This window comes from Triplophysa rosa, linkage group LG1 (assembly GCF_024868665.1).
Source record: "Triplophysa rosa linkage group LG1, Trosa_1v2, whole genome shotgun sequence".
Classification (NCBI taxonomy): domain Eukaryota; kingdom Metazoa; phylum Chordata; class Actinopteri; order Cypriniformes; family Nemacheilidae; genus Triplophysa; species Triplophysa rosa.
This window is the reverse complement of record NC_079890.1, coordinates 34,761,567-34,784,668: the sequence shown is the minus strand read 5'-3', so window position 1 is coordinate 34,784,668 and position 23,102 is coordinate 34,761,567. Positions and strand designations below refer to the sequence as shown.

The 23,102-nt window shown below is 37.3% G+C and overlaps 1 protein-coding gene across 1 annotated transcript; it reads left to right on the top strand.

Moving 5' to 3' along the window:
* Window positions 1-6,001: 6,001 nt before the first annotated feature.
* crispld2 (cysteine-rich secretory protein LCCL domain containing 2) lies at window positions 6,002-22,630 on the top strand. The gene is made up of 15 exons (XM_057339033.1): window positions 6,002-6,171; window positions 9,110-9,444; window positions 11,222-11,340; window positions 11,872-11,986; window positions 14,204-14,319; window positions 14,890-14,990; window positions 15,070-15,222; window positions 15,891-15,951; window positions 16,042-16,108; window positions 16,192-16,322; window positions 16,410-16,453; window positions 16,923-16,995; window positions 17,071-17,146; window positions 19,490-19,620; window positions 21,168-22,630. Exons 2-15 carry the CDS (start codon window positions 9,196-9,198, stop codon window positions 21,217-21,219), a joined length of 1,488 nt encoding a protein of 495 aa, XP_057195016.1. The 5' UTR covers window positions 6,002-6,171; window positions 9,110-9,195; the 3' UTR covers window positions 21,220-22,630.
* Window positions 22,631-23,102: the final 472 nt, after the last annotated feature.

Sequence of the window (23,102 nt, the reverse complement as noted above, 5' to 3'; positions counted from 1 at the left end):
AGTGAGTTCACCCAAAAATAAAAATTCTGTCATCCTTTACTCACTCTCTTATTATTTCAAATCTGTATGGCTTATTCTGCAAACACAAAAGATATTTTGAAGAATGTTCACTGTGTGTGTTCACAATTCACTTGCACTGGTTTTGTGTCCATACAATAGAAGTGAATGGGTCCAGTGCTGTTCGGTTACCAACTTTCTTCAAAATATCTTATTTTGTGTTCTGTCGAAGAAAGCAACAGTTATAGTTTTGATTTTAGTTTTATTAAAATTTCGAATGAGATTTTATGAGACTTATTTTTTTGTTAACTTTAGTTAGTTTTAGCAATTTTGGTATGTGCTTTTGTCATTTTATAATATATTGGTTTATTTTTAATGTTACTATATAAGATTTATTTTTTTATTATAATTTTACTGCTTTAAACTTCAGTTTATTTTTGAGGCAACGTTTCAATTTTTCCTTTGAGTTAAGTTTTTCCAACAATTTTTAGGTCAATATTTAATTTGACGTCAATGAACCGGAACGTTTTAATTTAGTTGAACTAAAATAACCTTGGAAAGCAATTCATTAAGGTTTGTGGGTGAGTAAATGTTGAGGAAATTTTCATTTTTGGGTGAGCTATCACTTTTAAGATCACCTAAATGTTTAAACGAACCTCTTTTGTTTTAAAGAAATTGATACAAGTGAATGGTTTCCATTGTTAGACAATTGAATTAGCCAGAACATATTTCAAACAAAGTGCCTTTAAGGTCATATTGTACTGATTTCAACATGTTTTTTGTTCAGAAACGATTGTTTACCAAACCACCAAGGTTCTCATAACAGAAAATCTGGGAATATTAATTTTTAAAGTGTTCTGCAAGCCGTAAAAATCATTAAAACATTTATAAAGCATTTTTTCTAGTTATGCTCATTTATAAACATTTCATCAGCAAGAATTGCCCTTTACGAAACCAATGTTTATAAAATAATCATTTTTATATTTTTGTATGTGAACAATTACATTGCATTTTGAATGGAGAGACTTCTGGCGTGTCAAGGTTCCTTTAGCTGTACTTTATATCATGGGTCAAGTTACATTATTGAACCTTGAGTAAAGGCTATTGACTTTATTTATACGGTCCATATATAATTTCTTCCAGTGTTTCATCTCAAGTTATGAGGGACTTTTTGGAAAATTTTGCTGACTTGTAACCTGAATCCTCACCATCACAGTGATGCATTGGGCTCTGATGATCTTATAATGATGTAGTATAACTTCATGGTTATCTTGGCATCTTGAACAACCTTTAAACAAAAGAATGCCATTTAGTACAGCAGAGAGATCCTTTTACATTTTCTTACAACAATAAATTGTCTTTGTGCCTCTGACCATCCCATAATTAGCATTTGCCTGACATGGAGCAGTTCCCCACATTCAGGGTTGGCACGGAATCTGGTTCATTCAAACAAACTGCAGGAAGCAAGTCTGGATTGCACAAGAATGTAAAACGTGTGTCGGCTCAATAGGAACATATTCAAAACGGACAGATTGTTTTTAATGACCATGTTACAGTGTGGATCCTGGCACAGCTCTTTGGTAACATTTAAGATGTTGACTTGAACATTATGTATTTAATATAGTTCACTACCCTGATAGCACACGTACGTACATCTCTGAGACGTCTGCTGTCAGATGTCCTATAGACCTCTAGAAGATGTCTGTAAGATGTGTATGATTCAGAATGGATGTACAACAGCTCTGTCTAAGATGTTTAGCAGATTTTTTTACACGGCAGATGTTTTCCAGATCTTTAGCAGACATCTTAAAGATGTACCTGTGCTATCTGGGTAGTAAACTCAGACTTCTAAGTGGTTTCTTCTTTGGTTAGGTATGGCTAACTTAAAAGAAAATTAAAATGGATTTTAGGTGTTATTTATAGAGTACCTCAAAGATGACGTATTTCTGTATGAAAACCCAGGAAGCGAGTTAGCATTTTAGCACTTCCGGTTGCTTCGCCCCAAAATCAAGGGTTATTTGGTAAATCGCCTGAAATCAGGTCTATGGTTTACAAAATCGCTAAATATTTTCACGTTTTAATCCATGAAATAGAACACAACAGTTATAACCTGCTCGTGACTTTTTAAAACCTTTATTGTGTTTTTAAAACGGCGGTTGCTAACAACTTGCTAAAAGCGACTGGCGGGGACGTTTGACGTCATAAAGATCTCACAAATAATGCAACATGGGCACAAATATCTAAAAATCTAGATGTGGATTAATTTACGGAGTAATTACTTACCAGGGAACACGTTTTTAATAAAGTTTGAAAAAGTTGTCAGAGGCTTGGTGGTGGTGACGTTGATATCGATCGACCGTGGTGTAGTCTGTTTATGTTAGCTTTTTACTTCTGGTGATTTTATTTAGGCGTCAATAATAGCATATATTGTGTTCATCTGTAAAGATTATTTTGTTAGACAAAATGTGTAAACGTCATGAACATTTGTTTATCACAGGTCTTAATTTTTGCGTTCTTCCAAAAGTCTGTGAGAAATGCGTATGCTTTCGGTCGAGGGAACCAGCGCGACGCTAACTTCCGGGTTGGGCTGAAACAATCATTCGAATCCAGTTTAAAAAGGTGCTATAGTATATGAATTATAATTCAGGGTTCGAATATGATTATAGAAAATGATGTTGCCTCAAAATTTTAAGAAACTGAAATGGGCTGCAAAAAATATGGTACTATGATTGATCACATCTCAGTGTGAGGTGCACTGCACAGCACCTTTGAGTGAAAATAGTAAAACATATACACATTGTAACAGTTCTTATAGACCGTCTTCACTACTCTCACTAAATAAACAACTAACGTTAGTAATGAGGACAGTGTACACTCTCATCTCATGCCCACTCACCATCTCGATTTAAGCATCACTTAGTCAAGGTCACACTTTGTGATCTGTGCTGGAATAAACACTGGCAATTGCTTTCTTACATGACAGAATCAGTATTGGTTTAGGGTGTTTGAGTCATGCAGGTTTTCTGTTTGGTATCCTATTTGTGTTCAAAGAAAGATTACGGATTATTGGTGCGAATATTGGATCAATTTGGGACATATTAAGTGGTTTGAGGGACCATGACCTCATGTAAAGCTGAATTCTTGTGTGCAAGTCAGGGCTAGTGCCCTCCAGTGGATACATGAGGTATAAGTATTGGGTAAAAATGTTACATTTATGCATTTTGGCAGACGCTTTTATCCAAAGCGATTTACATTGCATTATCCTATACATTTGTCTCTTAGTATATGCAATCCCCTGGGAGTGAACCCATGACCTTGGCATTGTTAGCGCCACGCTCTAACCACTGAGCAACATGAAAGCTGTTAAACCATATTCAGCTTACATACTGTACAGCATTTACATGACCTAAATAACAGTAGTCTCCTATGTTGTCACATGATGTTACCGTTTGAGTTTAGTTTTTGTCTCAGGAATACAATTATTTTGATGCATTAGTCCAAGTTTGTGTAAAAATGACCACATTCGACTGTCCAGTGAAATGATCATTTTGATGTATGTCCTAATTATTTCTAGTTAATTCATCACACTGGCAGTTGAATAATAACGTAAGCACATTGCATTGTGGGATTAGTTCACCACAGTATTTTGTTAAATACCACAAATAAAAAATAATACAGATACAGTATTTTTAAAAGACACGCAATAGTGAGGTATAAAATAGTGTGGTAGTATGCTATTCTGAAGTACAGGTATGATCCCAGTACAAATCCTTCTCTCATTGACCACATTCACCAATCTGACTTTATAAAATTCTGCCTGTATAACTTACAGAATTAAGTCTTAGCTTAATCGAAAACCAATGGTTTACACGTTGTTATTTTTTGTACCATTTCTGAAAGCCAATGGAGCGAAATCGTGATGTAGTCAAAGGTCCCGAGAAGCCAGTACAAACACCATGAACAAGCACCAAGGACACCTCTTCGGCTGTTCTGTTGACTCTTAAGAAAAGTACAGCCAGCCAAAGAACACTCGCTGTGTTTAAACTGTTGAGTTTACTGAAAGTTTCTCTGGTGACGCAAGGAGGGATGCGCTGGTCCCCATATCTCCTCTCTCATAAAAAACCCAACATGATGTTTAATATGCTAATGGCTGAGCCACAAACTAAGCTATAAATCTCTAGATTATGGCTTTCCTTTTTCATCGCTTTGCACTGCTGTTGTGTTTGGACTTCAGGGTGTCACAGCTCGGTTTTCATGTAAAAAAGGGATTCAAGTACGTAAGTTTGGTTTAGAAAAAGGTAGTTAGAAGCTGTTAGGTCAGCAAAATTCTGCCTGTCAAATGATGCAAGACTTGTTCAAGCTTGTAATGCAATGTGGTGCAAGTGTTTAATTTAATGAGAAATAAATATCTGTAATTCAGCAACATTTATTACATATTATTAGTGTTATCTATCTTTCATGCAGCACATCGCAATAATATGGAAATGAGTTTTTAATGTGTAGAAAACATGGTTTGCTAGGATAAAATCTGAGATTAAATTGATAACAGCTAAATAAAAGACTTCCTAAACTGTCCTGTCAGCACTTTATTTTGGATTTAGAGTTGCCAGACAGTTACTAATCCTATTCTGGTTCCTATGAACCAAAATTGCACACCCTTGTGTAAAGTATCTAAACCCTATATTGTCTGCACTGAAGATGTGAAATATTTAGTGGTGGGCGCGCATCAAGAAATCCGTCTTGCTCAGCCTTTTCAAACACACCAGACTTCTTTGCTGATGGTCACATCTACTTGTTGAACTCTACAACAAGGCCATTTCAAAGTGCCATCATTCTAAAATTAAGCTACTTGTGTCCTTTATCGACACTTTTGGGAACTGGTTGCGGTAAACCAAAGGGTACAAATAGAGGCAAAAATCTTGAGTTGAATGTGGTCTAAATTCAATGACTGAATGGTTAAGAGGGTTGCAGATTTAGCCTGGGTTAAACTATCACTTTTTAGGGGACAACTAATTTGGGACTAAAGGTTGGTGTACTGCAAATTAAGAATGATTAGAATGGATGTAAGCGGGGTTGAATGGTTAAACTTGAAGACTGCAGTCAATGTGTTAATTTTTTATGCTAAAAACATTTAGAAAATTGAGGATTGTTTTTCTTTCCACCTATGCTGCAGAAAGGGCCCAAATTGTATTGCTTTAAGTCAAGGCTTTTCAATATATTTTTTTGTAACAGGATGGAAATCATCATGATCTCACAGGGTTGATGTGAATAAATTAGTAATCATAATGTTTGTGTTGAAATTACCACGATTACCACAGTTTAACCATGGCATCTCCCAAAAAATATTTGTTAATAAACTTTTACTTTAATAAAATCATGGCTTTACAGGGCATTGCTTTAATAAAACGGTTGTTTCACATATCTACCAAGGTTTCATAAAACACATTTTTTAAATATTGATAAAACATTATTCTTCCGCCAAGCAATGTAGTCCTTAAAGTGGTTGCTGAGTGCGTAGTAATACTAATGTATGTAAGGTGGTCACAGATGCATGTTTTGGCCTCGTGGAATCGTTTTATGGCATTTAAAACAAATTTTAAATGAAATATGATTAAACAATATAATAGCGAATAAAGTTTGTGCTTATACACTATTGTATTCGTATTTTAATCGTCGCTTCAAAAATAGACAACGTGGTAAGAGATTAAATTCTAGTCAGAGTCTCCTATAAAACTACATTAAACGTAAATTAATTTGAATTCATTCATTGACGGCTCAAAATACACGTTGCACAACTATATTACTCATCCGCAAACATTTACATCATTTACAGCGTTGTGAAACCCGAGGTGTGGTTTAATTGCGATGATTTACGTCCTTTGCGTTTTCATTTTGACATCGTTCGTCAGCGCGTGCGCTCGAGTTGTGCCAAGAACGTAACCTCCATCCGTCCTCCTCCTCTTCACATAGATCTCCTCCTCTATAAAAGGAGCTGAGCTGACTCCACAGACTCAGTCCGAACCGAGTCTCCACAGCTCGTCCGGGAGCGCTGCCAAACAGGCACAAATATTCGCACTTGTTTGACTTTGAAGGAATCTATTCCAGCTGAGAAGATCCTGCAGCTCCTGTAACCTCTGGTGTAGCCTACCTCTGGAAGAAGACATCTCTATCTAGGTATACTGTGTTCCAGTCTCTGTATTAAAAAGTGACTAATGATTCCTAATCTACATGTATGTTATTTTAATGCATTGCACTTAGATGAATTAAAGTTGGTTATTTGGGTTATAGTCCATTGATAGTAGTGAGCAGACATACTGATACAATACATTAAATGCACTTCAAGTCACTTCGGATAAGAGCATGTGCCAAATGCATTAATGTAAACGTGCAATATGATGTTCTGTTTTTATTAGATGAGGGCTTCATGTGATGTTGCCAAGATGTATGAAGTGGCAATGCATGCACATTATGAGATGGTTTTGGACAGAAGTTTCTGAGGAATAATTAGCATTTTATTTGCAATGCAACATGCATTCACCTGCCAAGCTGCCATGTAAACCCAGTATTAGCAGCTATACTTGCAGCGTGTTGCACAGGAAAAGACACGGTGTGCAGAACATCGCCATTTAACTGATCTACTGGTAACATTTTGGCTTATGTTGACCAGGTGCCCGGCTGGCATTTTCTTTGCTGCTTTACCTGGCATGACAGTATTCAATTCGGGAGAGGGGTGAGATGTTACTAAATGTGAGAGAAAGCAGAAAGGAAGAATGAGGAGAGAGAGACAGAGAGAGAGAGAGAGAGAGTGAGAGCAAGGCAGCTAGAACTAAAGCAATGCATGTGTTTACTCAGACTGGGTGTCAAAGCTCCACAGAGAGAGAGAGAGAGAGAGCGAGCGAGAGAGACTTCATGTGTTGTAGGTCCTTATATGTCCTTATAGCATGATTATTCTGAGGCATATCATTTCACATGTTTGAGACATTTCCACATAATCTGTAGGCTCTAAACAGATACTTGGATAGCAACAGTAAATTATTTTGCTCTTGTATTTAATTCTCAGATGGTCTCAGCTGACTTGGCTCAGGACTCAATTGTTTTAAAATGATAGTTCACCCCAAAATGAAAATACTTTCATCATTTACTCACTCTTTTGTCATTTCATACCTGTATGACTTTCTTTTTTCTGCAGAACACAAAAGAAGATATTTTGAAGAATGATGTTATACGGCACCTATTTACTTGCATTGGTTTTGTGTCGATACAATAGAAGTAAATGGCTGCCAGCACTGTTTGGTTACCAACTTTCTTTTCTTTTTCTGTGTTCTGCGGAAGAAAGTCATACAGGTTTGAAATGACAAGAGGGTGAGAAAATGATGACAGAATTTTCATTTTAGGGTGAACTATCCCTTTAAAGTCTGCATCTCCAGCCCCCTCTCTCCATCAGTGTTGGGTGTAACTAGTTACTAAGTAATTAGTTACTGTAATTTAATTACTTTACCCTTGTAAAAGTAAAGTAAGGGTTTACTCTTATTTCTTCTGTAATTTAATTACAGTTACTTCTGATGTAATTAAACTAAATATTGTGTGTAATATATGTGTGTGCAATAGTGGAATTGACATCAAAATTTAAAGTCTAACTTCAAAATCCGTGCTTTAATATATTTTCTCACATTTGTAATACTACTTTATGTAAGGATATAGAAAGTAATAAGTAGTAAGTAATTAAATACTTATTGGAGAGAGTAATTTGTACAGTAATCTAATTACACTATTGAATATGTAATTAGTAACTAGTAATTAATTACTTTTTCAGAGTAACTTGCCCAACACTGCTCTCCATGTTACTAATGAATTATTTTTATCCTACTGTCACCACAGAAAAGTAAGTTGATAAACAAATTTGATAAACAAAATTCACTGTGTGGATCGAACAAAAGCCTGCTGGATGTCCAACCATGACATCTAATTAGAGAAGATCAGATCAGGCTTAATGCTCCTTCTGTTGAGTTTTAAATGAAAATTTCAAAGGGATTTTTCGTGGAAGGCTTTGATAAACGAAATATTTTTTTTTTCTTAGAAATGGAGTCTTTGGTGACAAACATTAAATATTTGATGTAGAGGACTGTAATAAATTACATATTAAATCAATGTATTTTTTTTGTATATTTACCTTATTACTTTAATGTAAAAATGTATGCATGCATTTTTAAATGGTAAAATGCAAAATTATTTTTTTTCCTCTTGATTTTGGGGTTGAGAAGCGACATGGGTGTGATTTGCCCAAAAAGGGACAAGCATCAGTTTAAAGGGGCTGTTCACCCCAAAATGAAAATTTTGTCTTCATTTACTTACCTTCGAGTTGTTCCAAATCTGTGTATGTGTCTTTGTTCTGATGAACACAGAAAGATATTTGGAAGAATGCTTGTAACCAAACAGTTCTTGGACCCCACTGACTACCATAGTAGGAAAGATTACTTTATAATGTCTTTGTTCTGTTGAACACAAAGATATTTTGAAGACTGTAGGAAAGCAAACTTTTGACTACCATTGTAATTTTTCCTACTGTGGTAGTCAATGGTGGCAAAGAACTGTTTGGTTACAAGCATTCATCCAAATATCTTTCTCTGTGTTCAACCAAACAAAACAAAAAAATGTATACAGGTTTAGACTAGAGAGTAAGTAATTTATGACAGAACTTTCATTTTTGGGTGAACTGTCCCTTTAATAAAGAAGCTACTGTATTACATTTTTGCATTTTCTAGATGCTTTTATCCAAAGTGACTCACAGTGCATTCAGTCTATACTATATGTGTTTTCCCTGGGTTCGAACCCCTGACATTTGCATTGCTAGCGCAATGCTTAGACTTCAGTAACACTAAAAACATCCAAACTAGTCTCCTTTAGACTTTTCCTATTTTTGTTCTTGCCTTCTGTTTGTGTTGAGCTATTTTTGGTGTATGTAATGTCAACATTGAGACGTACAAATGAAATGTCTTTTCAAAGCACTCATAGTGTTTATCTCGGTGACAACACACACATGTGTTTACTATCCGGTGTTTGCTAATACAACTCTTCCAACACTTACGCTCATGGAAACCATATTTCCTTCCAGATTTTTCAGAACAGAAGCCTGAAGACACGCTCTCACAAGGCTGTCCACTGTAGTCCGTCTCTGAACCCGTCCACACCGCTGTTGCCATGCTTAAACTCGTTCCCCTTGCATTGCTATTCCTGAGTGCCAGGTTGGCAACTTCCCTCTTCCTGCCTGACTCCCCGGAGCTGAGGCGATTAATGCAACGTTACCAGGATGAGTCCAATGGCACAAATGCAGATGCACATTCACGCACCCGCAGAGCCATCCCGTGGTCCGATCGCGAGGAGATTTTGCAGCTACACAATAAGCTGAGGGGTGAAGTGTACCCCACTGCATCAAACATGGAGTACATGGTAAGAGCGCTTTTTGACTCTCTTTGCCCCTCTAAAACCATACTATGTTGTGTTTCAAATTGCATTGAACCAATAGGCATGTACCCAATACAAAGACTCACCTTCATGTCATACAAAAAAACCTGTATATGACTCTGTCTTGTGTGGATCACAAAAGAAGATATTTTGAGAAATGTCTCTGTCGTTTTGGTATCCATACAATGGACGTCAATGGGGGCCAACGTTGTTTGGCTACCAACATTCTTCAAAAAAATGTTCTTTTGAGGTCTGCAGAAGAAAGATATAGTCATACAAGTTTGGAATGATGTGAGGGTGATTAAACGATGAAAGAATTTCAGTTTTTGGGTGAAATATCCCTAATCTAGCTGCTAATGTAAGTAGTAGTCTTACTAAATCTGGTTGAATAGAGGTGTTTATTTATGGGTTTAGCCTGCAGAATAAGCAATGCTTTTATATCGACCTCACACAAAACCTGAGCTTTAATCTGCAAAGTTAATGACACTAATTTATACAAATTGCATTTTGTGTTAGCTGCGGTCATCGTTTTTCTGCCGCAGTAAATATTTTAAGGTGGTTTAATTGCCAGCTCTTACTGCTTTTATGGAAAGAAATGTGTTTATTTTACAAGTGTAGTCCTGTTTGGAAATGATGAACTCATTGGGGGTGAGAGGGGGAGGGGGGAGAGTCGTGGTGAGATGTCTGTTTAATGTGGAGACAATTATTCTGACACTTACAGGTAGAGAACAGAGTCCGAGATTAGTGACATTACTGTTTATATAGACATATTTGAAAATAAATGCCCTTGATAGTCAAGCTGCTTTTAAAGGTGCTGTGTGTAATTTTTGGGAGGATCTATTGACAGAAATGCAATATAATGTACTGTACATAACTATGTATTCAGAGATGTATAAAGACCTTTCATAATGAACCGTTATGTATTTACTACCTTAGAATGATCTATTTCTATCTACATATACCGCGGGTCCCCTCACATGGAATTCGCCATGTTGTTTCTACAGTAGCCCTAAACGGACAAACTGCTCTACAGAGCGTGTTTCGTAAATATGTCATCTCCTTCCGCAAAAATCAAAAACGGACGACATCTTAGTCCTGTGTCGGCCACCGTAGTGCTTTGAAAGGCAGGGGTGGAGTGAGCCGTTAGTTGCAATTAACAATCTCACCGCTAGATGCCGCTAAATTTCATACGTTGGTCCTTTAAGATTTAAAGAGTCTCCAGCTTAGACCGTAATTATGTCACGTTGCATTTTCAAAGATGCACAGAGAAAAGGAAAGATACATATTGGAAAGATACATAGAGCAGTCTTGTTAATGTAGTTGAGTTGGTGCCTTTGAGAGGAACAAGTAAAGGTTTGAAAATTTAGCGAGGTTGTAGTATGTGTAAGCGCTTGTACCCATCATGCAGTTGGAAATTTACTGAGAGCTCCATGGAGGTGAAAACTAGTGTTCTGTGGAGTGAATGAGTGTGTGAATGGCCTTTTCCCTCCCGTAAGGGGGGGAAATAGGCTGGGGAAATTTGTTTCATTTAACCCTGATTGCCGGGGATTTACAATGGATGCCAGCCAAGCTCTGAGGTGCGTGCCTGAAGCCAATGTTTTAGTTGTATTGGGCCTCATTCCCAGTAGCTACCATAGTGAACACCGAGAGCAAGGGGACGGCTTAAGGAATGTTTTGTTAAAGTATCTACGCAAATGTTTGAAAATGTTGAACCTGGTGTGTGAGGCAGTGCTATATTGATGTTTTTTGTTTGTATGACCAGGTATGGGATGATGAACTGGAGAAGTCAGCAACTTATTGGGCGGAACAGTGCCAATGGGAACATGGGCCCCAAGATCTTCTTATGTCCATTGGGCAGAATCTGGCTGTACACTGGGGCAGGTACACTTTGAGTGCACACACATTTTCCACACGAAGACAGAGGTTTCCCAAAGTCACTGAAAACCTATGGAAAAAATTTTTAAATTGCGATTTTCAGTTTTGAAACACTAATGAAAAGCTGCAATATCTCATTTGTGGGCAAGTAAAATGGCACCTTACCCCAATTCACGATGCTGAATTTATAATAACAAATAACAAAAATGGAAAATGTCCATTTGAACTTCAGCACACGTAAAGATAAGTATGTAAAGTAACTTTTTATGTTTTAAGCAGAGAGGCAAAAGTTGTGTATTGCAGCTTTAATGCAATATTTGACAGTATTGAGAATGTACATTTTTGTGAAGACCCTTAATGCTCCACTAAGACATTTTGCTAAAAGATGTATCTTAAAAACACTGTAATGTGTGAAAACATCTGGCAAAATGTAAATGCATAAATAATCTACTAAACACTGAGTTCACACATGATGTACTTTCCTCTCTATGTTTACATAGTTCAATACTCATAATCTTATGATTCTGTGTCTCATAGGTACCGCTCACCTGCTTACCACGTGCAGGCCTGGTATGACGAAGTGAAGGACTACACATACCCACATGAGTTCCCCGAACACTGCTCTGGACCCATGTGCACTCATTACACCCAGGTGGGTGAGAGAGACCAGTTGTACAGACAGCTTATGAACGATTATCCCTGTTGGAGTGAATCATGCTTTATTATACGCCATTCTTGACTTTGTTCATGAAAAAACATTGCGTGCAAAGGTGTGCACGTGTTAGCTTACTGTACCAGCCGTGTTTAACAAGTAGCATGTGTGACCTGCAGGTACACCTTAAAAAGCGCCCTTAAAATGTAGCATGTGGAATGCAGACCTGACCACTGGTGTTCATTAGCATTGCATGCGGGCTCAACCAGAGCATGTATACGTGTATTATACACAGGGCCCTAAAACGTATTTGACCACTTTTGGAGCTCTTAAAAAGCAAATCTTTCAAAAACAATTGAAACAATTGTAAACTTAGTGGAACGTGTCCATAGCATCATTTGTTTAGAGGTCCAGTGTGTAATTTTTTGGAGGATCTATTGACAGAAATGCAATATAATATACATTACTATGTCTTCAGAGGTGTATAAAGGCCTTTCATGATGAATGTTTTTATTACTTTAGAATGAACTATTTCTGTCTACATACATCGCGGGTCCCCTTACATGGAATTCGTCATGTTGTTTCTACAGTAGCCCTAAACTGACAAACTGCTCCACAGAGCGCGTTTCATAAATACGTGATCTCCTTCGGCGAAGAAGTGAAAACGTGACAACATCTTAATCCTGTGTCAGCCACCGTAGTGCTTCGAAAGTAAGGGGGAGGGGTGGAGCGAGCAGTTGGTTGCAATTTGCAACCTCACCACTAGATGCTATATTTCATACACTGTACCTTTAAGTGCCCAACAGTGCCATGCATACTTAAGTGCCCTGCAGTGCCCAACGATCCCTCAGGTGATCTACTTTAATTTTAACCCTAGCGTTGTGTCCGGTTTGACGGGAGAGGAAGCTATATCGAAGCGGATTACTTTGCTGAATCACCGTCCCGTGGCCGACACCGCCTGTGGCCTCGGCACAGGAAGCACATTCCTGAGAGAGTATTTGAGCGCAGAAGGGAAATAGAGGCTCTGCCCGTGCTCTACAGGACTGGATGCAAACCCACTGTATGTATAAAAAACGGCCTGAATAAGCACTTCCTTTTCATTTCGCAGTCAAACGGTTTGGCCCGCGCAGACGGTCGCACTCGGTGAACCCTATTGTGCGGGAGGGTTTCGACCACGACTGCGTGCAGGCATTACTTGTTTGTGTGGATAAGAGTGGATGAAACGCACACGTTTTTCAGGAAACTACCCCGGTCACACTTGAGGTGCTTCTCCTTCCGCCCTGCGGGGCAGAATGAAAGAGAACGGTCTTTATTTACTGCCCCCATGGTCCCATCAATCTACCGCTGGTGCCCCAGCGTGAAGATCACTTCCTGTTGCGCAACACTTCCTCCTCAGAGGGCAGTCAGTGGGGATGAAAGTCTCTTAAGCTGTGTCTGAAATCGCCCCCTGTCTCCTATATAGTGCACCGTATCGGTGTGTCCACCATTTTGTAGTGTTGTCCTAATTCTGAGTAAACAACTCGTTACCTACATTTGTTCATTGCTTTTTACCCACAACGCATTCTGATTTTGAGTGTATGTACACTCGCTCACTCAAATTTCCCATGATACAATGCGAATCAACCGTCTGATTAGTATCAGCTGGAGGAGAGTGACCATTAATGCCACGAATGTACATTTATACACTTGTGTTTGTTCTTGTTGATGGTTATTTTCTACCTTTTGAGACTAAACAGATGAAATGAATGTTATATATACTGTAGTAATGTTTTATTTTAAATATATTAAGTAATTTTGTTAAACGTAATCAATGTAATAGTAAATAAACGTGTCAAACATTTGTTTTATTCTCTTTATTAAAAACTAATAGCCTATAATGAACGTGACAAATAATGTAAAAATGAACTATACCATTTTACAAAACAATCCATAAAGCCACACAGGTGTAATATAAGCGTTATGACGAATGTCCGTGACAGCACTGTCAGACGCAGGATATATTACGTCAGTGTCTGAAATGTTTCACTAATTTTCATTCACTTCTTCCCCATATAGTGAACAAGTGAGCGAATTCAGACGCAGCTTTAGACTTTCAACTACAGCAAAGAGATTTGCAGCGTTTATGTATACGAAAGAAATATAAGTTTGTTTTGTTGGGTGTGTGCAATGATATTAGTGATGCACGTCATTAATAATAATGAATGTATTTTTTTCCAGCTGGTCTGGGCCACAACCAATCGAGTGGGCTGCGCTGTACACACGTGCCCACGTATGAACGTATGGGGGGAGACCTGGGAGAATGCCATCTCTCTTGTTTGCAACTACTCACCCAAGTAAGATCATGACCTCTTTGTGTTGACTATTCTGTATAGTGCACAAAAAAGAAACTCTGTCGTCATTTATTCAGCCTCATGTCGTTCAAAACGTGTATTTTGAGAAATGTGTCTGTGGTTTTGTGTCTATACAATGGAAGTCAATGGTGTGCCGTGTTATTTGGTTACCAGCATTCTTCATAATATCTCCTTTTGTGTTCTTCAGAAGAAATGCATGCAGGTTTGATATGTGGGTGAATAAATGCTGAACTTTAATAATTTTCATTTTTGGGTGAACTATCCCTTTAAAACCAGATGCTGTGGAACTAAACATTTTGAAATTGAAGCTGGTATCCCCAAACACTGAGGCTTTGAAGTTCCGTTTTACAGGAACAAGTAAACGAACATTTTAGAAAACGAAAACACGGACAGAATTTGCTGTCCTTTTCCAGGCTAATGATTTAATTTGGCAATCAGGGATTGTTTACTTAAATCAGTCTTGAAAGTGTGTGAAGAGCATTTGAGTGATGGGAGTTTTTTGAAGCTTTGCAGTAATTTCCAAAGTCACGTTGAACCTGTTCCCTCTTCTAGGGGAAACTGGATCGGGGAAGCCCCATACCAACTTGGCCGTCCTTGCTCTCAATGCCCACCAAGTTATGGAGGAGTCTGCAGGAACAATCTCTGTTATAAGGGTGAGGATTGATAAAGATCATTTAACAACACAATTAATACAAGTCTATGTTTAATTCATAAGTTTTGTTTTATGTTTAGGAGACTCTGAACGTCAGGAGACTCGAGATATGAATGAGGTGGAGAAGCCCCAGGAGCCAGTACAGCCTCAGACTCCTCAAATTAAACAACAATCCAAACCTAAGAGACCTGTAAACTCCAAACCCTCCTTGTCTACAAGCACCACCTATCTAGGTGAGTGACAACCTTTCAATTCAGATCACAATTTTCATAGGATGTATAATTTTCACTACTATATTTAAAAATAATTGTTAGATATCAGTTTCCACACAGAAGGATGACTGAATTGGTAACAAATATACATTATGCCATTACAGTATGTGTTTTTTAGGGCTGTCAACCGATTAATCGCCAGATTAAAAGTTTGTGTTTGCGTAATATTTGTCTGTGTACTGTGCATATTAGTTTTGTATTTATAAACACATGCACATACATGCATATTATGTTTAAGAAAAATATCAAATATAAAAATTAATAAACGTTTATATATAATTTAAATTATTGGTAAATCTAAATAAACACATCTAAACATTTCCTAAATATATATATACATGTATGTGTATGTTTTTGTGTTTATAAATACAAAATATAAAATGCACAGTACACATACATATATTATGTAAACACAACTTTTATTCTGGTTATGATTAATCGACAGCCCTGCAATGCCAGTTGAGCTACAAGAACACTTTTATGCAATTCTATATATTTTTTATCATTTGTTTTTCAATTTAATGTTTTTTAATATTTTGTTATTATTTATTTTTATTTTCTTACTAATAAAGCAACAATTTCTTTGGTGTCTATTCAAAAATGAATACTTCTTGTTACTGTCCTCGCAGCCAAAAATATAAAGTGTGAGACGAAAATGAGGGACAAATGTAAAGGAGCAACCTGTAACAGGTCAGTAAAAAAGGAATTTGTGGTTTTCATTAAAGATTTGAAGACAAAACTTCAGTATTTTTATCATGATAACATTTTTTTCGTTTATAGGTACAACTGCCCGGCCAACTGCATGGACAGAAGAGGAAAAGTGTGGGGCACACTTTACTATGATGTAGTACGTATACCACTGAGATCTAACAGACTTTCATAACCTTATTATGTAAATGTATTTTTTAATTGCAAACGGTTTTTTTGTAGCAATCAAGTATTTGTCGTGCTGCTATTCATCATGGTGTAATTGACAATAATGGAGGCCTCGTGGACACCACAAGAAAAGATAACATGCCATTCTTCGTAAAAGCAAACAGAAATGGCATTGAGTCCCTGAGGTGAGCTGAATATTGTGATTCTGTTGTCATTATAGTTCTCTTTGTCCATAATTTCAGTTGTTCACTCTTATCTGTGTGCTTTTTTAGTAAATATAAACCTGGAAATGCATTCATGGTATCCAAAGTGGAAGGTAAGTGAAATCATAAAACATATTGGTCTTGTGTATGTTGATCTTTATCACATGCGAATGAAGAGTTCGTCTGCAAAAACAGATAACTCGGATTGAAAAAAGTCAAAAATCATGTTTTTTATTCTGCATTCCAGGTCATATCAATCAAACTGCAGTTGGGTCGTTTTGATTAAGCAATAAAAACTCAAAAAACACAGCTGACTAACACAATAAAAACAGGATAACTTAATAAAAAACATAATTTTTGAAAATGTATAAAAATGGAGTTATCTGTTTTTGCACATAAACTCTTTAAATCGTCCCCTTGTCCTGATGAAAGTTTTCAAAAAATAATCCGTAAATAATGTCTTCTTCATTTTAAGAATTTATTCAGCATCATTTTGAAAATTTTTCACCACTCTTACAGTGGACACGAGTCATGCAACCAAACACTTTTGAAGCTGACCAATGGTTTATTTTCCCTATTTAGAGCAATCCATAGATTGCTACACGACAGTGGCTGAGATTTGTTCCTTCAAGATGTCCTCCTCCTATTGTCCAAGGTACAAATCAATCTTTTCAAATACTTAGTTTCTTCAATCAAGTCGTCATACTAACAAAGTTCTGCCTCTCTTCAGAGTTTCCTGCCCTGCGAACTGCATAAATGAACCTTCATATTGGGCTCCAGTGGTTGGCACAAACATCTACGCTGACGTGAGTATAAGCTATATACTCTTATTAGCTGATCAATGTGTGTTTTATTAAGTTTGAGGATGATGGACCTCCAGACACAGTGTGGAACACCCCTGGGCATGATAAGGACTCCCATCCAGATAGTGTCCAAGCTCAACCCTGCTTAGCTTCAATGGGACAGCGAGAAAGAACTGCAGAATTTTAGTCACTGTGAGCAACTTCAAGAGCTGAGAGACAGTAAATGAGGGAGAACAGACCATTGCAGTCAAGCACTTGCGAGTGCTAAAGTGAGCATGTTGCACTTGCGGTAAGGGTCAACCGCGAGATTCGTCTGTGCAAGTTGTAGAGGAGATGGACATTGTCGCCACTAATTTCTCTCCTAGTGTGTAAACTGACCGCAGAACAGCAGATGTGTACGTGGACCCGAAGAGTTCAATTGCATTGCCTCATGCATACTTGAGGTCAGGGGTTGGCCTCAGAGACTACTTAACTGTTTAGGGAACAGCTTAGAGAGATGAAGTTTACTTCTGATACTCACATAGTTCTTGATTCTTATTGGTTCACATACGATTCATGTACAGTCAGTCGATTATTTTCACCAAATAAACCCTGGTTATGTAAGGTGGTTATGTCTAAAGGTGTATGGCTGCAGAATGGGCCGAGTATGAACTCAGCCGAACTTGTTGCCTTTCGGTCCTCTTGTCTTGTTTCGACTGAGTACCTGCACAGCTGGCTTCAGATCAGAGCGCTAATTAACTCTCAATATTCTGTGGTTTATATTTAGTATTTTATAAAGGTAGCCTTTGTTTAAAAGTTTGCTTATAATAACGGAACTGGATGAGCGGCACCCAGGCGTGTGCTATGAGCTGTGGGGTTTCATTACTGTTGGTCCAGGTGAGGGACCGCAGGGGGAACCCGGGGTAATACTTCAGTTCGAGATGGAGGGAGACTTGGATTGTGTTATGGACTAAGAGAAGCAAAAAATGTAGCCCTTTTCAGCAATGAAAGCATAGAAAGTGCATGTGTGCCCATGTCCTGGTCATGAACGCTAAGGTCGTCTGACGAAAGAATTCAGGCCAACTTGCTTTTCTGGAGCTCTTGAGCTGTGGCTTTCTCTGGTGTGTACTGCAGACTAAGAAGTGATGTCATTTGTCTGGGCTGCTTTAGACTGTTCACATATCAGTGGTGCTTGCTAAGACGTTATTTCTAAGTTCGGGATTGAAACAAACCTTGACTTTCAAATAGAGATGCACCGATACAAAATTTCTCCACCGATACCGATTACACAGTGTAAGAAGTTTTAGTTTCGCCCGACCTTTTTAAAGTTCTTGTACAATTCTGTGGTGCTAATTATTGTGGTAATATTTATTTTCATGTAGCATCAATGTCTTATTGTATATTTAGCTCAAGTAAACTTTAAGCTTATATAATTAATTACGATATATCGGCATATGGCGGATAAACAAAAACTGTAAAAATTTTCACATATTTAAAAAATAAATTTCCAATTGTCACTGTCAGAAAATTCTAGAAATTTCTGTAGCAAAGGGAAGGTGGTACAAAGCCATGATGGGTGACTAGGTTAAGACAAAAACAATCAAATGTACACTTCTGAAGTTTTGGACGAGTCATTTTTAGTAACTGTTATGTTAAACTGTTGTTTTGAGCGCAGTGTTATGCCAGTATCTTGTCATTTCTGCGCACCAGTAATAATACCGCAATGTATAAATGTGTGAAAATATTTTTTCGTTTTTTTGTGGTAAAAAAATTATGTGATTTTGTCCATTACATATAATGTATTACATTGTGTTATTCAGAGGGATATCTGCTGATACCGATTCTAAAGATTAAATTAATATTTCTTAACTTTCTGAATGTTATTAATTCATGTAATGACTATCAATATTGAACATCAAACTGGTGATGTTTCTAAACATTTTCTATATACAAAGCACAAATTCATTGCATTTTCCTGTCCTCTTTTGATTGACAGGATATAACGGCCCTGATCATGGGCTGTTTTTAAACTATCGGCCGATGGTGTGAAAATTTGAAAGCTTTTATCGACCAATACCGATTATTGGCCGATATAGCGATGCATCTCTACTTTTAAGGATCTCTACTTTTTACTTGGTAACCACTCAATACTACTGTTCGCAGGAACATTCATCACTTTTTGTAAATCTGTGGTGGGGTTTGTTTTGTTTTGCATCCAAATGCACAATCTATGTATGAATGACCTCTAGCATGAAGGTCAGTCGGATGTAGGCCAATGTAATAGAAGTGCACATGAATGCCCCTTTCTAAGAACTAAAAGGGAAAGCATGTCGACTAAAGAATACCCTTTTGTTTCCATGTGTCCAGGGTTCCAGTGTCTGTCGAGCAGCTATCCACGCCGGAGTGATCAAAGCTAGTGGGGGCTATGTAGATGTCCTGGCTCTGGACAAGAGGAAAAGTTACACTGGGACCATGAAGAACGGCATCCAATCTGAGAGGTACACGTCCTGTATCTCGATTCACCTTTGCTCTTCCTTCCTTAGCTTTCCTCCAATAACCCAGATTCGAAAATCGCCATGATTGAACTCTACGAGGGCCAAATCTGTCCGTGGCACGTCAGCGGTTGAAGAGTGATGGTGTGGTTTCTCATTGAGGGTGGACCACACGGGGACTCTTTGCTTACTCTAGACGAGCACTTCAATGCTGCGTGCAAACTGCTTATATAGACGAAATTCGCTCCAGTGTAATGAAATCTCTTGAATTAAAAACCATCTTCGACTAAATTGATCCCTGGCTTTTATCAAGTTGCCGGCCTTGACTGCTCGATGGGCGAATCTTAGTAAAGTCATTCACAAAGGGCTTAAAGAGATTTTCTCATGCTAGTCACACGATGGGGGAAAGGGGGGGTGGCTAGTTGTGTTAACTTTTCTGTATTAACAGGAATTGCTCTATTTTACCAATGGATGGAAAAGTTGTCAGTGACTGACTTAGTGGTTCCATGCAAGGGTAATTACAGCACGACTGAAGCCAACGGAAGCAGTTTTATTCCGACACGTCCCAATACACCACCACCTGAAGGCCGGTCTGATTCAGAATAAATAGAGAGAACGGCCAGGCCAAAAAAAGTGGTCCAAAATTGTGGAAGGAATAAGTTGAATGGAATGAAAACATGAAACAATGAGTTGGTTTGAATGTCCGTTTCCAGAACTGCTCTGAATAAAATAATTTTTAAGGTTGATTGGAGAGTTTCGACACATTTTATGATTTATCAAGATAATACGAAGCATTACATTACAAGACCAGTTACAAAGGCAATATAATGTCACAATAAACAGTCTTTACTTGGAGTTTAATAAGTGATTGTCAAAAAAAAAAAATCTGTAGTCTCTGAAAGGCTTTAGCCTATATCAGATGAGTCATCGCAAAATGGAAATTGCGATTTTTCTTTTATGCCAAAAATGATTAGGGTATAAAGTTAAGATAATGTTTTTTTATGCATTTGGCAGACGCTTTTATCCAAAGCGACTTACATTGCATTGTACTATACATTTGTTTCTGACTATGTGCAATCCCCTGGGATCGAACCCATAACCTTGGGTTCCATAAAGATATTTTGTAAATGTCCTACCATAAATATATCAAAACTTTATGGATGTAGCAAAATAGTGAAGAAAAATGCGAACAACTTTGCATCCTCAGATTCCATATTTTCAAATAGTTGTATCTCGGCCAATTTTGTTCTATACTAACAAACCATACATCAATGGAAAGCTTATTTATTCAGCTTTCAGATAATGTATTAATCTCAATTTCAAAAATTGACCCGTTTTGTGGTCCAGGTTGACAATTATTAAAATAAGTTAATAAATAAGTTGTATATATCATTATAAATCAACGGTTTGTATGCTTACTTAGTATTTCTGTTAGAGAGGCCTTTTAGTTGCACTGACACATTGCAAATCCCTATTGTTTTCTTTCTTTTATATTTTTTTCTTAAATTTTTATTTTATTTTTATTCTAATCTATTTTTTCTCTGTCTTTTTAGTAAAACCAATACAGAAGGTGGTTCGTTCCGTGTCTTCGCTGTTAGAGAGTGAGTCTCTCGTCCATTTCTGCAAAAGCAAAGCACTCCTGATGGCTCTCAAAAAGCAGAATGTGTCAATGTGGAACGCAACCTCTCATCAAGAGACACCTACATAAGACCAAAGGACCAGTTAAACTTTCCTTTCTTACTGTTGGTCTATTCAGAGCGTTTCCAAAAGTTTGATCTGTTTGTGTGTAATATTTTTTGATGCAGTGGGGTAGAGATAATATAACAGCGGCGCTGGTTTGATCATCGTTTCAGTCCGTTTATATTTTAAATAATATCTTACTCAAATTTTATAATAAAATAAATGCAAATTTCTCACGTCTATACAAAGAATTGATAATGATTACACTGTGTTTAATCTGTAAGTAGATTTGTTTAATTTCTCTTCGCTGTCATGTTAAAGTTATTTTGGTTCTTTTTTCGTAACGGTGATAGTTGAATGTGATGTGTGCAGTAGGTGGGATCTGTTGAATCTGCAGCGGGCAGACAGATGCTATGCAGAGTAATGGAAAAGGGAAGGAGTCAGACCTCCAAAGAAGAGAGATCTATCCTTTATAATGCAAGTGAGCCGTCCAGATTCAACAATGCTCAGACATTATAGTTAAGGTGCAAAAACATTGCAACAATGTTCAGTCCCGGCAGATTGTGGAGGCACTGGGTACAAGTTTACTCATCTGTCATTACGGTACCTACGTTTTTTTGTTATTTATTTTATGCCTTTTAACCCCTTTTTTGGAACTGCAAATTGTGTGGTACAGAATCAAATATTTATGAATGTGACACGATATGCCCAATTGAAATGAAACGTCTTTTAATGTGTAACATGTTCCTGTTTGGTTAAATGCTGTATAGAAACCCCATTTGTGTTTCATTTCATATCTTGTTTAAACCACTTTTATTCTGCAAAGTAATAGAAAGGTACTCAAGCTGAAAGCAGGAACAATAGCGCATCGGTGAGATAAGGGCCTGCTAGAAAAAAACTTTTTTGAAGTGTAATTTTTTAGTTGGATAAAGTCTAGGATTTAGCACAATGTAACCTTTTGTGTGACCCTTTCGAAGGCCTCCTCTTGCTGCTTTTATTCTTTATTTTGCCTTTTTCCCTGTATTTCCTGTATTTCTAATCCATTAAATTGGTTACCTCAGTCCTGTTGCAGCATTACATTTTAGGATTATTGTGTTTAGTAAATGTTTGTATACCTTTTGAAAATGGTATTTGTAAATATTCAGGTTTATTTTTTGTTTCAAGTCGGTGTTTTAAAAGTATGAATGTGAACGGTACGTGCTTTTTTAAACTAGAAAATTGTGTTTGCACAAGAATATAAAAATGTATAATTTTAAAACAATTTCTGCCTTTCGCTTCATGTATAAATATATTTATTTGGGCCAATGAGTTTTATACTGCCTAATAAAAAGAAAATCTTCAATGTCGTTTTTCAATCATTCCAAATGACCACGTGAAATGGGAACCGTATCAACAAAAATATCAAAACTCTCATAGACCACCCAAACACTCTTCCTGCACCACAGATACATTATTAATTTTTTGCAAACATGCATAGTATTATACAGATCTCAGGTTTACAGCTGGTCAGAATTGCTGGGGTATGATGCAATATGTTATGAAAGGGATTCTTGGCACAGATACAAACACCTGAAAGCAAGTCGTTTGTTGGAAGAAAGATACACTTGAAAGAACCCTCTCAAAATCCGAACCAAACTGTTCTTAGAAGGAATGACTGTTGGGTTCCTTGCCAGACCATATCCTCAGTCTTTGAGTATGGATCATCTAAACATACTGAGATGTGTATTCATGCTCAAAATCACAGTGTTTGTTCAACGTATGTCCAATACTGATGTCTACTGATGTCTTTGCACATCAAATCCGTCCTT

What these genes read in the sequence shown, in the direction of transcription:
- crispld2 (XM_057339033.1), top strand. Translation starts at nt 9,196, where the DNA reads ATGCTTAAACTCGTTCCCCTTGCATTGCTATTCCTGAGTGCCAGGTTG. An exon ending in CTGGCTGTACACTGGGGCAG is followed by an intron (nt 11,341 to 11,871) that starts GTACACTTTGAG and finishes TGTGTCTCATAG; the next exon opens with GTACCGCTCACCTGCTTACC. An exon ending in TACAAGCACCACCTATCTAG is followed by an intron (nt 15,223 to 15,890) that starts GTGAGTGACAAC and finishes CTGTCCTCGCAG; the next exon opens with CCAAAAATATAAAGTGTGAG.